The sequence below is a fragment of the Nerophis lumbriciformis genome, linkage group LG11 (genome assembly GCF_033978685.3).
Source record: "Nerophis lumbriciformis linkage group LG11, RoL_Nlum_v2.1, whole genome shotgun sequence".
Taxonomy (NCBI): domain Eukaryota; kingdom Metazoa; phylum Chordata; class Actinopteri; order Syngnathiformes; family Syngnathidae; genus Nerophis; species Nerophis lumbriciformis.
Window position 1 is genome coordinate 40,633,328 of NC_084558.2, and position 17,316 is coordinate 40,650,643.

The 17,316-nt window shown below is 38.6% G+C and overlaps 2 protein-coding genes across 4 annotated transcripts in view; one reads left to right on the forward strand and one right to left on the reverse strand.

The window, feature by feature from the left end:
* Window positions 1-15,953, reverse strand: part of LOC133610383 (annexin A4-like) — a 17,763-nt gene extending 1,810 nt beyond the window's left edge. Inside the window, exons 1-13 of one of the 2 annotated variants that reach the window (XM_061966585.2) lie at window positions 15,791-15,953; window positions 14,176-14,584; window positions 14,072-14,109; window positions 13,805-13,954; window positions 13,229-13,316; window positions 13,045-13,139; window positions 12,846-12,959; window positions 11,049-11,139; window positions 10,791-10,870; window positions 7,707-7,763; window positions 7,540-7,633; window positions 6,005-6,100; window positions 1-21 (exon numbers count right to left, since the gene is read on the reverse strand). The exon at window positions 1-21 is cut by the window's left edge and continues 38 nt beyond it. In XM_061966585.2, the coding sequence (XP_061822569.1) occupies window positions 1-21; window positions 6,005-6,100; window positions 7,540-7,633; window positions 7,707-7,763; window positions 10,791-10,870; window positions 11,049-11,139; window positions 12,846-12,959; window positions 13,045-13,139; window positions 13,229-13,316; window positions 13,805-13,954; window positions 14,072-14,109; window positions 14,176-14,575 (1,324 nt within the window). In that variant the 5' untranslated portion in view covers window positions 14,576-14,584; window positions 15,791-15,953. Of the gene's footprint in view, window positions 22-6,004; window positions 6,101-7,539; window positions 7,634-7,706; window positions 7,764-10,790; window positions 10,871-11,048; window positions 11,140-12,845; window positions 12,960-13,044; window positions 13,140-13,228; window positions 13,317-13,804; window positions 13,955-14,071; window positions 14,110-14,175; window positions 14,585-15,059; window positions 15,332-15,790 lie in introns of those variants that run through there. The other variant, XM_061966584.2, reaches the window with a different exon arrangement.
* The window catches only part of LOC133610386 (zinc finger CCHC domain-containing protein 24-like), a 33,999-nt gene continuing 31,995 nt past the window's right edge, over window positions 15,313-17,316 (forward strand). For both annotated transcript variants that reach the window (XM_061966589.2, XM_061966590.2), the window contains exon 1: window positions 15,313-15,844. The gene's annotated coding sequence lies outside the window, so the exon portion shown is untranslated. The remainder of the gene's footprint in view (window positions 15,845-17,316) is intronic.

Sequence of the window (17,316 nt, forward strand, 5' to 3'; positions counted from 1 at the left end):
GGGTGTTCTTGATGCATTTCACTAGGGGCAAAAATACAGACTGTTAGCATGCATCCTTAGCATACAAGTATTTAATTAAATATACCCGTATTTTTCGGACTATAAGTCGCACCGGCCGAAAATGCATAATAAAGAAGGAAAAAAGCATATATAAGTCGCACTGGAGTATAAGTCGCATTTTTTGGGGAAATTTACTTGATAAAACCCAACACCAAGAATAGACATTTGAAAGGCAATTTAAAATAAATAAAGAATAGTGAACAACAAGCTGAATAAGTGTAATAAGTGTTATATCACTGTTTTTCAACCAGTGTGCCGTGAGATACAGTCTGGTGTGCCGTGGGAGATTATCTAATTTCACATATTTGGATTAAAAACATTTTTTGCAAACCAGTAATTATAGTCTGCAAATGATGTGTTGTTGTTGTTGTTGAGTGTCGGTGCTGTCCAGAGCTCGGCAGAGTAACCGTGTAATACTCTTCCATATCAGTAGGTGGCAGCCGGTAGCTAATTGCTTTGTAAAGGCAGGTAAAAAGGTGTCTTATGCTTAAACCAAAAATAAACAAAAGGTGAGTGCCGCTAAGAAAAAGGCATTGACGCTTAGGGAAGGCTATGCAGAATGAAAGTAAAACTGAACTGGCTATGAAGTAAACAAAAACAGAATGCTGGACGACAGCAAAGACTTACTGTGGAGCAAAGACGGCGTCCACAATGTACATCCGAACATGACATGACTATCAACAATGTCCCCACAAAGAAGGATAAAAACAACTGAAATATTCTTGATTGCTAAAACAAAGTAGATGCCGGAAATATAAGACATGAAACTGCTACAGGAAAATACCAAAAAAAAAGAAAAAGCCATTAAAATAGGAGCGCAAGACAAGAACTAAAACACTACACACAGGAAAACAGCAAAAAACTCCAAATAAGTCAGGGGGTGATGTGACAGGTGGTGACAGTACACCTACTTTGAGACAAGAGCTATAGTGATGCATGGTTGGTTATGGTTTAAATTCATATCCAACAATTGCGACAACGACTTTTTACTGTCAACTGAGTTTATGATTTCTGCTGGTGGTGTGCCTCCGGATTTTTTCAACGCAAAAAATGTGCCTTGGCTCAAAAAAGGTTGAAAAACACTGCGTTATATGAGGCATAAATAACCAACTGAGAACGTGCCTGGTATGTTAACGTAGCATATTATGGTAAGAGTCATTCAAATAACTATAACATATAGAACATGCTATATGTTTACCAAACAATCTGTCACTCCTAATCGCTAAATCCCATGAAATCTTATACGTCTAGTCTCTTACGTGAATGAGCTAAATAATATTATTTGATATTTTACGGTAATGTGTTAATAATTTCACACATAAGTCGCTCCTGAGTATAAGTCGCACCCCAAACTATGAAAAAAACTGCGACTTAGTCCGAAAAATACGGTACTGTTTTTTTTTTTACTATAAGGCGCACTTAAAATGCTTTAGTTTTCTCAAAAATTGACAGTGTGGCTTATAACCTGTTGTGGTAATGTACATATTAATTCTGGTTGTGCTTACTGACCTCAAATGAATTGTATTAGATAGATAGATAACATTTTAATGGTTTCTTCAGGAAAATTTAAATTCCAGGAGCAGTGTACAGAATTGAGATCGAATTCAAAAAGTAAAAAGTAAGAAGAATTATGAGAATTACTTTCAACCTTAAATAAAGACATTGTTCATCTCAGTATGTTAATAATGACTGAATTAATTAATTACATATTACAAAACTGTTGTATATACTAATTCACAGATGTCATTCTATTATAAAAAAGGTCAGTAAATGATGTATATATTTGTAAACGCTCTGAAGTGGGAAAGGGGTAGGATTAAATAAGCTTCCCTTCTTCCTACTCCTTTTCGGACATGATATAAAGTGAATGATATGAAATTGTGTGATGTATTATGCTGTAAGTGTGTTCATGTTCAAAATAAACTAAAGAAAGAAAGAAATAATGGGGGTATAAATGGAAATAAAATAGAAAATATAACAAAAAGAATAAAAATAAAAAAGCAACAATAAGAATAAAAATATAGCAGTAAAAATAAGAATATAACAAGAGAAACTATGCAGTAGTGACCATGTTATTAGGTACATGGTGTAATGACACGTGTGACCAGTAGATGGCAGTCACACATAAGAGATACATGTGGACTGCAGGTAGACCCCCAATAAATGACGCTGGGTAAGCCAGCAAGCCCAAAACATTCATTAAGAATATAGAACATTACGGAGGGCATTAAAAAATCTGTCAAATTGTTTGAGCACTTGTTTAGACTTTGGTAAGCTGCGAAGCCCCACCGCTTGCTGGAACGTTGAGCATTACGGCTAGCATAGTCAGGCGTACTGTGCTTCAACATAGCGGTTATTATTATTATGGTGTGTGTAAAGGACCCCAAAATGGCACCTATTAGGAGACAATATATGGCGTTTTGTTTTGCAATATTATGTATAACCAATTTTCCTATCTATTGGTACCTTCTGATGTGTATTTGAGATCTGCATAAGTCCTCAATATCTGCTTCTTTCCGCCATTGTAGCCTGCGCCGTAGTCAATAAGCTCCTTGTTTTTCTCTATCCTCTTGTTATGGGGCATTCTTCCTCCGATGTTGCCATTTCTAATATAAAGTAGCATAAAGTTTGAACTTATATCTGTCAGTAGACTCGCTATGGAAGCGCTAAAAACTACCGGTACAACAAAGATGAGGGGGGAGAATACGCTGTCGAGGCAGAGCCAGGTAAATAAGACTGCCCACAAAACAGCGCACCCTGAAGAGATGGTCAGAAAGCGGCTTGAAGATGGGCTGTAAAACTGCTGTGTAGCGACTAACTCCGAGTAGCTTATATCCTATCATGTTTATTACCTTTTGTAAATGACTTGATTAAAATAGAAGAAAAGACCAACCTTGTGTGCTTATTGGAGGACATAAAGATGATAAGGCTGCCCAACTTTGCACAAGTAAACTCGTTAAAGGACTGCTTGTAATGGAACGCTTGTGTCGCAACTTTTAGAAGCAAGCCAATCACATCCAATACTTGTTTTATTGCGGATATTGACCTACAGTACAGGCCTAAAGTTCGGACACACCTTTTCATTCAAAACACAACTGATGGTCCCCACCCCATTGATAAAGCAAGAAATTCCACTAATCAACCCTAATAAGGCACACCCGTAAAGTGAAAACCATTTCTTGAGGCTCATTGAAAGAATGCCAAGAGTGTGCAAAGCAGTAATCAGAGCAAAGGGTGGCTATTTTGAAGAAACTAGAATATAAAACATGTTTTCAGTTATTTCACCTTTTTTTGTTAAGTACATAACTCCACATGTGTTCATTCATAGTTTTGATGCCTTCAGTGATAATCTACAACAGGGGTCCCCAAACTTTATGACCCGGGGGCCGCATTGGGTTAAAAACATTTAGCCAGGGGCCGGGCTATATATATATATATATATATATATATATATATATATATATATATATATATATATATATATATATATATATATATATATATATATATATATATATATATATATATATATATAAATAAATAATGATAAATGGGTTGTACTTGTATAGCGCTTTTTCTACCTTCAAGGTACTCAAAGCGCTTTGACACTACTTCCACATTTACCCATTCACACACACATTCACACACTGATGGAGGGAGCTGCCATGCAAGGCGCTAACCAACACCCATCAGGAGCAAGGGTGAAGTGTCTTGCTCAGGACACAACGGACATGACGAGGTTGGTACTAGGTGGGGATTGAACCAGGGACCCTCGGGTCGCGCACGGCCACTCTTCCACTGCGCCACGCCGTGTGTGTGTGTGTGTGTGTGTGTGTGTGTGTGTGTGTGTGTGTGTGTATATATATATATATATATATATATATATATATATATATATATATATATATATATATATATGTGTGTGTGTGTGTGTATATATATATATATATATATATATATATATATATGTGTGTGTGTATATATATATATACACTGTATATATATATATAAAATATCATTGCAGATTAGACAAATTGCCTTTTCCTTACACTGAACAAAAAAAGTCATATGTCCCCTGATGTTTAAAAACTCTGCACTGAGTCTATTTTATGTTTCCGTAATTTTTTTCCCTCTTGCACTAATTGACTAATTGCACTTGCCGCACGCTCGCCCGACACTGCGACGCGAGCGTGATGTCGACACGTTATCGATGGAAAAATGCATTTTTAGACAATATGATTTGCCTGAGCAACTAGGAGACCCCAAGAGTAACAAGCGGTAGAAAATGGATTGATTGATGGACTAGAAAGGACAGATTTAAAAAATAATAATTAATTAATTTTTTGTTTTTGTTTTACTCGGGACTACCGTAGTTTGGGGACCACTTATCTACAATGTAAATAGTCATGAAAATAAAGAAAACACATTGAATGAGAAGGTGTGTCCAAACATTTGGCCTGTACTGTGTATCAGGACACCCCTAATTAATATACAAAAAAAAAAGCGTTTGAAACTTTAAGATTCTTGAGACCTTATGAACTAAATATGAAAATGCACTTTTAAGCTACCGTATTTTCCGCACTATAAGGCGCACCTAAAAACCACCATTTTTCTCAAAAGCTGACAGTGCGCCTTATAACCCGGTGCGCTTTATTACGATTCATTTTCATAAAGTTTCGGTCTCGCAACTTCGGTAAACAGCCGCCATCTTTTTTCCCGGTAGAACAGGAAGCGCTTCTTCTTCTACGCAAGCAACCGCCAAGGAAAGCACCCGCCCCCATAGAACAGGAAGCGCTTCACCCGCCCCCGGAAGAAGAAGAAAAAACGCGCGGATATCACCGTACGTTTCATTTCCTGTTTACATCTGTAAAGACCACAAAATGGCTCCTACTACGCAACAAGGATCCGGTTCATAAAAAGACGCAATCTCTCCATCCGCACACGGATTACTACCGTATTTCACAGCAACTGATATTCCTGTGAACCGCACTGTGGAACGGGAGCACGTACGGTGAATATTCGCACCACAGGGAATGAGAAGTCATCCTTCACTGTGGTTCTAGCTTGCCATGCTAACTTCCACCCATGGTGATATTCAAAAGGAAGACCTTGCCAAAAGAGACCTTTCCAGCCGGCGTCATCATAAAAGCTAACTCGAAGGGATGGATGGATGAAGAAAAGATGAGCGAGTGGTTAAGGGAAGTTTACGCGAAGAGGCCGGGTGGCTTTTTTCACACAGCTCCGAAGGCGAACACACCTTCACTAAGACGGGCAGATAGCGCCGGTCGACATACGCCAACATCTGCCAGTGGATCGTAAATGCCTGGGCAGATAGTTTCGGTCACAACTGTGGTCCGAGCTTTCCGGAAGGCAGGATTCACAGAACTGCTGCACAACAACAGCGACACTGAATCCGATGACTTCGACGAGGCGGAGCCGGCCATTTTTGGATCCCACGCTTGCGCAACTTTTCAATTCGGACACCGAAGACGAAGAATTCGAAGGATTTACGAATGAAGAATAACTTCAGAAGGTGAGCGCTATGTTTATTTTGTGTGTTGTGACATTAACGTTCGAGCAACATTATGTTGCTATTTATTGCTCTACACCATTTTGAATTTTACTATGTTTGTGATTGCACATTTGCGTACATTTTGGGACAGAGTTGTTAGAACGCTGGTTTTCAATATATTATTAAAGTTTGACTGAACTATCTGACTGTTTTTTTGACATTCACTTTAGCGCAGCGTTTTTTTGACATTCACTTTAGCGCAGCGTAGGCGCGGCTTATAGTCCGGGGCGGCTTATTGGTGGACAAAATTATGAAATATGTAATTCATAGAAGGTGCGGCTAATAATCCGGTGCGCCTTATAGTGCGGAAAATACGGTATATATACAGTATTTAAGTGAACATGCCAGGAATCGAACTGAATAAATACGTACCAACAGCCACCATGCCAGATTCCACGTTGCCAGACATTTCCCTGCAGATGCTCTTCTCGATGTCCCGACCGCACATCTGCTGGTACTCCTGGAAGACTAATAGCGTACATGAAAAAGGTAAGAGACCTTGTAACAACATACAGTCGCGATCAAAAGTTTACATACACTTGTAAAGAACATAATGTCGTGGCTGTGTTGAGTTTCCAATCATTTCTACAACTCTTACTTTTTTGTGATAGAGTGATTGGAGCTCATACTTGTTGGTCACAAAAAACATTCATGAAATTTGGTTCTTTTATGAATTTATTATGGGTCTACTGAAAATGTGAGCAAATCTGCTGGGTCAAAAGTATACATACAGCAATGTTAATATTTGGTTACATGTCACTTGGCAAGTTTCACTGCAATAAGGCGCTTTTGGTAGCCATCCACAAGCTTCTGGTTGAGTTTTTGACCACTCCTCTTGACAAAATTGGTGCAGTTGAGCTAAATTTGTTGGTTTTCTGACATGGACTTGTCCACACGTTTAAGTCAGGACTTTGGGAAGGCCATTCTAAAACCTTCATTCTAGCCTAATTTAGCCATTCCTTTACCACTTTTGACGTGTGTTTGGGGTCATTGTCCTGTTGGAACACCCAACTGCGCCAAAGACCCAACCTCTGGGCTGAGGATTTTAGGTTGTCCTGAAGAATTTGGAGGTAATCCTCGTCCTTCATTGTCTCATTTACACTCTGAAACAAAAAATGAGCTGTTTGGCCACAATACCCAGCACTATGTTTGGAGGAGAAAATGTGAGGCCTTTAATCCCAAGAACACCATGCCTACTGTCAAGCATGGTGGTGGTAGTATTATGCTCTGGACCTATTTTGCTGCCAATGGAACTGGTGCTTTACTGAGAGTAAATGGGACAATGAAAAAGGAAGATTACCTCCAAATTCTTCAGGACAACCTAAAATCATCAGCCCGGAGGTTGGGTCTTGGGCGCAGTTGGGTGTTCCATCAGGACAATGACCCCCAAACACACGTCAAAAGTGGTAAAGGAATGGCTAAATCAGGCTAGAATGAAGGTTTTAGAATGGCCTTCCCAAAGTCCTGATTGTCCGTGTGGACAATGCTGAAGAAACAAGTCCATGTCAGAAAACCAACAAATTTAGCTGCACTGCACCAATTTTGTCAAGTGGTCAAAAATTCAACCAGAAGCTTGTGGATGGCTACCAAAAGCGCCTTATTGCAGTGAAACTTGCCAAGGGACATGTAACCAAATATTAACATTGCTGTATGTATACTTTTGACCCAGCAGATTTGCTCACATTTTCCGTAGACCCATAATAAATTCATAATTGAATCAAACTTCATGAATGTTTTTTGTGACCGACAAGTATGTGCTCCAATCACTCTATCACAAAAAAATAAGAGTTGTAGAAATGATTGGAAACTCAACACGGCCATGACATTATGTTTTTTACAAGTGTATGTCAACTTTTGATCGCGACTGTATGTGCGAATGTAAAGTGAGTAGATTAAAGTACACTCACCTGCCCGCAGGTGAGGCTTGCTGCGAGCGCACAAGATGGCGTTGAACTGAGACTCATCTGTGCCAACTTTGTTCTCGCCGGCCGCGTACAGTTTCTATGACACATGCAAATGTCACAACAGAAAGTGGAGGCATGGAGGCACCAAACGAGCGTGTTGCAAAACACACCTGAGCATCCTGTTTGGCGAGGGATATGTCAACGGTTTCCCTTTCGTCGCGATTGCCCTGGAACAATCAAACATGTTTAATTTATTGAAACTGCACATGTTCTTTTAGGGATGAGTATTTGAAAGACATAATTGTTTTAATACATTTAGATATATATGTTTTTATTCCATATAATGCTTGCCAGAAATTAAAAAAAAAAGATGATACAAACCTTGTTGCAGTCTGTACTACAGTTATAGTGATTTGTTATTTTTTTGTTCAAATGCCAGGTATTGTACTACACCTTGCTTTTTAGTGTCAATCCGTTACGCAATTTACCTCAGTTCGTTTTGGCTGGATTAATTGCGCCCTCTGCTGGTTGGCTCAAAACTCAACTTGGAATAAACATTGATTCATTCAATGTTGAATGCTTATGCTCGGGGTGCCCAAACTGTTTGCTACCGAGGGCCAAAGTAAAAATATGACAATGGGCTGAGGGCTAAAAAAAAAGCAATTTTAAGTAGGGGTGTCTCGATACAACTTTTTCACTTCCGATACGATACCAATATTAAAGCCCCATGTATTGGCCGATACCGATTCGATACAATATCAGCAGGTATCATACATACATACATACTTTGTAATGTGGAATTTTATAAAATATTTGTTGATTAAGTGAAATTAAATCAGAGAATAATGGTATGTATGAAAAACACTAACCTAATTATGTTCAACCTGGTTGAAGTTGAATGATGCGGACACATTTGTTACTGGATACTTTCTGATGCGTGAATACATATCTGTGACTAATATGCAACAAAAATTATTTTATACTTATATAAGACAAATGTAAATTGATGTATGTCTAGTAGGGCTGTGAATCTTTGGGTGTTCCACGATTCGATATCGATTCTTGGGGTCACGATTCGATTCAAAATCTTTTTTTTTTTCCGATTCAACGCGATTCTCGATTCAAAAACGATATTTTCCCGATTCAAAAGGATTCTCTATTCATTCAATACATAGGATTTCAGCAGGATCTACACCAGTCTGCTGACATGCAAGCAGAGTAGTAGATTTTTGTAAAAAAGCTTTTATAATTATAAAGGACAATGTTTTATCAACTGATTGCAATAATGTACATTTGTTTTAACTATTAAATTAACCAAAAATATGACTTATTTTATCTTTGTGAAAATATTGGACACAGTGTGTTGTCAAGCTTATGAGATGCGATGCAAGTGTAAGCCACTGTGACACTATTGTTAATTTTTTATAAATGTCTAATGATAATGTCAATGAGGGATTTTTAATCACTGCTATGTTGAAATTGTAACTAATATTGATACTGTTGTTGATAATATTCATTTTTGTTTCACTACTTTTGGTTTGTTATGGGTCGTGTTTGTGTCTCCTCTCAATTGCTCTGTTTATTGCTGTTCTGAGTGTTGCTGGGTCGAGTTTGGTTTTGGAATTGGATTGCATTGTTATGGTATTGCTGTGTATTGTTTTGTTGGATTGAATAATTAAAAAAAAATGAAAATGAAAAAAACAAAACAATGTAAAAGAAATGAAAAAAAATTAAATAAAAAAATAATTTAAAAAAAAATCTTTTTTTTTTTAAATTAGAATCGATTCTGAATCGCACAACGTGAGAATCGCGATTCGAATTCGAATCGATTTTTTCCCACACCCCTAATGTCTAGCTTGTGTGCTGTTGTGTGCTTAGCTGCCAGCTTCAAGTAGCCTATAGCCTGACATGTTTACCTTTTGTAAAATACTTCACTAAAATACAAGAAAACACCAAGCTTGTATGCGTAATGGAAGACATTCAGAAGTTAACTGGCTGTCCAACTTTAACGCGCCGCAGGACTGCTTGTATCAAAGCTTATAGCGGACATTGTACGTGCAAGCTCATATTAACAGATACTTGTTTTTTCTGCTGATATCACACAACATGGGATCCAGACACAAAAAACCTAAATGCATATAATCCAACCCTTTGGCGGGCCAAACAAAACGACACGCCAGGCCAAATTTGCCTGTCCCCTTCCCCCCCAACTGTGGGCACCCGAAGTTCGATTTACGAACCCCTCCATTTGCGAACTTTTAGATATACAAACTTTTAGATCGCACCAAATATGCCTCTGTGTGCGAACCATGTCTGTGTGTACAAACGCTTCATTCATTCATTTTGTGCAGGTCGTAGCATTTTTGGGGAGGTGGCTATGTTACTTGCTGCACAGTACAGTACACTACTAGTCACTTCTCAGCACTTCAGCGTGTGTGCCCTTTCTGTGTTTTTTCGCCTTTTGACCCTTTCGCTAACTCAATATGAGCCCCAAAAAGAGAACAGACCAGCCTGAGAGGGAATCGCTGTTGAGTAAAAAAAAAAAAAAAGACTATTTGCGAAGAGTACATTAATGGCGCTAGCAAGTAATATGGAATAATTGACGAAACAGGCTTTAATTGTGATGAGACCAGATTGTTCTGGAAAGATTTGCCAGATTTATTTTTAAAAGAAGGGGACAGGAGTTTACTCTCGTTCAGAGGCGCCTCTTTCAAGCGCGCACATATACACATGGCCCCTCCTCCCCGATTCATCTCTTCTCTCCCTCTGTCTGTCTGCTCCTTTCTCCTCAACTCCTCCTTTGCCAATGTTAATGTAAGTGGATTTCCTAAATGTTTATTATTGTAGCAATATAATTGTTAAAATTAAGGATTTATGTGATTTCTGATAGTTTGTGAGGGCACCAAAGGGATTTCTGTGTGTGTGTGTGTGTTTGTGTGTGTGTGCGCTTGTTGGCAGAGCAGCGCATACAAAGGACAGCTTGTTGATGTTGTTGTTTTGGCTTGTTAATAAAGAGAAAGTTGATCCATCACCTCATTGTCATGTTTGTTGGATGTACAGTACTTTATATTGTGTTCAAACTGTACACTAAAATATGGACTTATGTTGAGGCTGGAACCCATTATTTGTTTCTTATGGAGAAATTTGCTTCACTATATGAACTTTTCAATTTATGAACACTGTTCAAGAAACAATTACGTTCGTAAATCGAGGTTCCACTGTAATAGGCAATGTGATTAATGAAAAGAAGCTACCTGGCAGAGGGAAACCAGTAGCCTGCGGAAGTGGCCGGAGGTGTCACTGCTGATGGCATCTTCCAGGGTTTTCCCGTACTCTAGAAACAAGATATAGCATCTTTGAGGAAATGCTATCATTTGCACAACCATGACATTTGGGTTTGGACACCATTGTCCACTAAGCACTTGCACTGGGAGTGTCCTGCCATACTATGGATGTTTGCAGTTAAATTGATTGGTATTCTACAAGGAAAACAGTCACGTTTAGTAACTCACCAGACTTGTAAATAGAAGACATTTCACGAATCTCCGCGTTAGAGCGAGAGGAGAGGATCTCGATAAGACAAGCCTCGTCTGTCCCTGCTCCCTGGAGGAGAACAATAAAACAATAGAGAATATTTGTTGTTTTACCTGAAACTGCATTTCAAGATGTTCTTCAACTTTCATGCAACGCTAGTTGCTAGCCACATTGTACTGTTATGTTATTTGTAATTTCTTCAGCGCACTAACGCATAGGTGTCAAACTCAAGGCCCGGGGGCCAAATCTGGCCCGCCACATTATTTTATGTGGCCCGCGAATGCCTGGAAATAATATGCGTTAATAAAATGCACAATCTTTTCTTACTAAATATATTTGTTCTTTCCCTTCTGACATTAAAAATCATGTACTGCATGCAATTGCATATCTTTTAAAATTCAATATTATCAAAATCTAAATATTATATCATCATGTATTCCGAAAATATTTGTTGTTAAAATAAAGATAAATATTGTACTGAAATATCTGCTTGACTTATGATTTCAAAACAAATTAACAATCAAATTGTAGACTATGAAAATGGGAGCCATTACCTCCCTGCTTGGCACTCAGCATCAAGGGTTGGAATTGGGGGGTAAATCACCAAAAATGATTCCCGGGCGCGGCCAACGCTGCTGCTCACTGCTCCCCTCACCTCCCAGGGGGTGATCAAGGGTGATGGGTCAAATGCAGAGAATAATTTCGCCACACCTAGTGTGTGTGTGACAATCATTGGTACTTTAACTTTAACTTTAGACTGTAAAATTGACAAAAGATTTTACGCTTAAATTTAAGTTTTTTTTACTGTAAAATCAACTTTAGTACTGTTTTTTTCCATATACAGTAAGACACTAAAACTTTAAAAAACAACCAAAAAAACAATAACATTAAAACGACAAGATTTTACTGTAAAAAAAACAACCTGGCAGCTCTGTTACTTGATTTTTACCGCTAAAAACAGTGGCATTGTTTTTCCATTCCATTTATTCAATTTTTTTTATAAGCTATAAATAAAAACCCTGCTTTTACTGTAAAATTCTGGTGACTGAGCTGCCAGTTTTTAAAGTAAAATTTAAATATTTTTTTTGCAGCTTATGTAAAAAAATATATCGTTAATGTATTATAAATATACACATGTATATTCATATATTACTCATTGTTAAAAGTGGCCCCATGAGGGAAACCATAACTGCGATGTGGCCCTCAATGAAAACAAGTTCGACACCTCTGTGCCAACGTGTGACTTTTGTGCACTGTTAACAGCCTTTTTAAGATAAAGGTCGACCGATAACAATTATTAGTAGTCAATGAAGCCAATAAACAGATATTTGGAGCCGATATGCATTTGCAGTAAAAGTTATTTAAACATGAATAGTACACGTCAATAAGCAGCTTGACAAGGCTTTGAGTTGTTTTTTTGGAACATTACTTTTTAGAAAACCTCAGACCAGTAGTGGCAGAATGTTTTACGCGGTGCTAATGGTGTGGTTAATTTAACACCAAAAAAGCGGAAGCGCTGCGGTTAAAAAAAAAAAAAAGGGGAACTTTTCTCAAGCAGGGCAAATATCACACATTTTTTTTCATATTCTAAATATTATGCTGGTATCCTATGTGCATTTATTGTATCTGCTGATGTAGTTCTGTTGTCTGATACAGGGGAAAAAAACAAAAAGCCGATACCAATATACGTCAAAATCCAAATAATTGGTCGACCTCTAGTTTAAACACAAATTTTTCCGAAAAAACCCCCAAAAGACAGAAAATTCGTAGCCTACCTTTATAGCTTCTCTGAGCTCAGAGGCATCAAATCGCGTGGGGCTCATCAACATCGAAAGAACAAGATTTTCAAAGTTTCCTGTCAGCTCAGACTTTATATCGTGGGCTAAATCCTGAAAAGAGGACAAACAAAATTAGAAGGGCAGAAATTATCATAAAAGGAAATACATGTTTGTGAAGATTGTGAAGAACACCAACCTTCCCATAAGTTGTCTTGTAGGCTGCTACCATGGGAACCCTCTGCTTGTTGGTGCGGCTTCCCAAAAGCTCAATGATGGCGTTTTCATCGGTGCCTGAGCAGGGCGCGGGGGTATGCATATCAAAAATAGCCCGAAAAAAACAAGGACACATTTCTGTCAGACGATACAGTGAATTTACTCACCAAAACCTTTCATTGCTTTACGAAGAACCTCCACATCCCTCAAAGGATCGGCCCCAGGGAAGTCCTTTATAGATCCTCTGTAGCCTTTCTATGGATCACAGTAATGCAAGTTAGAAAAAGAGTGCAAAAGTTATTTAAACAATTTATTCAGACATCATTAATAATCAATTCATAAAATGTATTCAATCAATGAGTTATATTTGTAAATTTTATACAATTCATTAAAATATTTAAAGCAATACAATTTATACTAATAATTAATATGATTAATTTAAATATTAAATACATTTAATTGTACATGTAATACAACACATTTAAAAAATATATACAATTTGATTGAAATAATCATTTAAGAGTAAAATATTTTGTAAATGTTTTAATGCAATTTAAATTTAATAATCATAAGTATAATACATTAAAATATTGGTATAGATTTTTTTATTAAAATTAAAATACAATTTTAAAAAATTCCAAAATGTATGTGAATTTTTTAAATAATTGTACTATATATTTTATAAAATAAATAATCATTTCAAAATACAATTAACAATAAAACTGTAGACAAATTGAGCTTACAGGTATGGCGGGTGCCTGAGAGTTGGACGAAACTCCGCTTCCATACACTGGCATAGAGGGGTTGGTGGCAGGGCCCCCACTGGGGTAGTTAGGCATGGGTTGCTGGCCTGGCGCAGGCCCCCCTTGGTATCCCTGGGGAGCCCCTCCTGGCTGCAAACAGAGGAAAGCTGTGAGTGGTTTAAATAGAAGCAGACAGGGCTGGTGGAGATAAGGTGATTAGTCTGTCCATATGGACAATAAGGGAGGGGGTGATAAGATCTGACGTACAGCACCGTAGCCCCCTGGTGCCGCCCCCCAGCCACCACCTGTATGAAAAAATGTACACATAATCAGTTTGTTGTTTTGTTTTTATAAATAATTTGTGATCTCACCTTGTTGAGGCATGGATGGATATCCTCCTGCTCCAGGCTGTGGTTGGTAACCTCCAGCCTGAGGTGGAAAGCCTCCAGCCGGAGGAGGGTAGCCGCCCGCCTGGGGAGGGTAGCCACCACCTGCTGTTGGGTAACCGCCCGCTGTGGGAGGGTAACCCCCAGCCTGTGGTGGGTATCCACCCGCTTGTGGAGGGTAGCCACCCGCTTGTGGAGGGTAGCCACCCGCTTGGGGTGGGTAACCCCCGGCTTGGGGCGGGTAGCCGCCTGCTTGTGGAGGGTATCCGCCCGCTTGTGGAGGGTAACCACCTGCTTGTGGAGGGTAACCACCTGCTTGTGCAGGGTAACCACCTGCTTGCGGTGGGTAGCCGCCTGACTGGGCAGGGTAACCTGGATAGCTCATCTTCACAATCTGAGGGTGACAGAAGTTGCGGTTACTTATTCTAAAAGTTACGTAAACAGGAAGGTTAACTTCCTCTGATTAGTGACGCAAAGGTGGTGCTTTGCTCCAAACTTTTTCCCGGCACGGTGAATGTTAAATTCAGCAAAAAAAAAAATCAAAAAAAATTTAATGGTCCATGTTTTTTGTGGCTTTTGCTGTTGGCATAACATAAGTGGTGCTACTGACATTCCCCATAGACACTCTTCCCTTTATTGTTGCATTGAGAATATACAGAAAAGTGGCACTCATATTGCTGAAATTCTTTTTTTAAACAATATCTTTGACTTATTTTTCCTTTCCTTTCACTTTATTGTTGCATTGAGAATATACAGAAAAGTGGTACTCATGTTGCTGAAATCATTTTTTTAAACAATATCTTTGACTTATTTTTCCTTTCTTACCACCAATGTGTTGCCTAATAACAAATGAACGCACACAAAATTACCTCATGAGACGTTTGAGTGGTGTCAGTTTTTTTGGCTTCCACAGTTTGACCCGTGGAAAAAAGCAATGGAAAATCACCAGCAAATAACAAATAAAAAAGCGGAACTGAAGCAGGAACGTGCATGTAGCATTGCAGAATAAAAATATGTTTGACATTTTGGGGATGACCATTGATTTAAAACACTTGTTGCCCCTTTTACGATTGTATTAAATGAACGGGAACTGAGCATCACTAAACAAGCATATGTATTATTTCCCGACTTTGGATGACCGACACGGGGTTAAATAATACATTAAACATACATGAATACATAATTGACTGTTTATGTCAATAGTTACCACTTTATCTCAAATAGTTGTCGTCTTGTGCTGTTGTCCTCTAGGTTTACGTAACGTTCTTCGAGGGAGTTTAGCATGTAGCATTCTGGACGCTATTAGCTAGCGAGCTAACTAACGGTTTAGCTAAAGTAAGGCGAAATATTCCGTCTTAAAACGTCTAAAAATGACTGTCGCGTATATCGTAGTTGTGTAACTTTCTGCTTGTGTAAGGGGAAAGCGGAGGGTAAAGCAGCCGAAAGAAGACCACATTCCACGGAGACTCAGCAAAAAATACCAGAAAATAGACGGCGCCATTAAAATAACAAGAATAAACAAAAATGGCCGCCGTCGTGTTATAAAGCATATCCAATAATACCTCAAGTTTTTCTTTAAGTGGAGGAAGAAGATACTTACTTGCTTGGGGCTGATGTCTGCTCCAGGAAGAGTGTCGATGGGCGACAGCCGACGGTAAGAGAAGAGGGTGTGTCCATCTCAAGTAACTTAATAACATTTGTCCCCTCTTGACTCAGTCTCCCCATTGTTGACTTTGGGACACTGGTGCTATCATTCTTGGTTGCCATGGCGACCCATTCGCACTCAATACAATACTTTTATCAACACTTATTTACTGAGAAAATGATTTTTGCAAACTCTATTTTGACATTTTCTAAACCAGTGATTTTCAACTACTGTGTGCCGTGAGATACAGTCTGGTGTGCCGTGGGAGATTATCTAATTACACATATTTGGGTTAAAAACATTTTTTGCAAACCAGTAATTATAGTCTGCAAATTATGTGTTGTTGTTGAGTGTCGGTGCTGTCCAAAGCTCGGCAGAGTAACCGTGTAATACTCTTCCATATCAGTAGGTGGCAGCCGGTAGCTAATTGCTTGTAAAGGCAGGTAAAAAGGTGTCTTATGCTTAAACCAAAAATAAACAAAAGGTGAGTGCCGCTAAGAAAAGGCATTGAAGTTTAGGGAAGGCTATGCAGAACGAAAGTAAAACTGAACTGGCTACAAAGTAAACAAAAACAGAATGCTGGACGACAGCAAAGACTTACTGTGGAGCAATGATGGCGTCCACAATGTACATCCGAACATGACATGACTATCAACAATGTCCCCACAAAGAAGGATAAAAACAACTGAAATATTCTTGATTGCTAAAACAAAGTAGATGCGGGAAATATAAGGCATGAAACTGATACAGGAAAATACCAAGAAAGAGAAAAAGCCACCAAAATAGGAGCGCAAGACGAACTAAAACACTACACACAGGAAAACAGCAAAAAACTCCAAATAAGTCGGGGTGATGTGACAGGTGGTGACAGTACACCTACTTTGAGACAAGAGCTATAGTGATGCATGGTTGGTTATGGTTTAAATTCATATCCAACAATTGCGACAACAACTTTTTACTGTCAACTGAGTTTATGATTTCTGCTGGTGGCGTGCCTCCGGATTTTTTCAACGCAAAAAATGTGCCTTGGCTCAAAAAAGGTTGAAAAACACTGTTCTAAACGACAGAAAAACTTTTGCAGGAAAACAATGGCAAGCGAACCTTTTTATTGACAGGTTCCATCCATCCGTTTTCTACCGCTTGTCCCTCTTGGGGTCCCAGTGGGTGCTGGAGCCTATTTGATCTGCTAATTCAGGGGTGTCAAACGTAAGCCCCCCCGGGATGAATTGGCTAAGTATAAAAATGAGCCGAACTTTTTGAATGAAAGAAACTGCTGTTCTAAATGTGTCCACTAGATGTCGCGATAGCAATTTTTTGTATCTTTGTAGATGATGCTACATATGTAAAAAAATAAATAAACCACATGTTAGTGCGCCAGTCGAGGAAAATGAGCAAACTACATAAATAACATCCTGTAATTTGATTTTGATATTATTATTTTTTATCTTGATAGATTGAAAATTAACATTCACATATTTTGG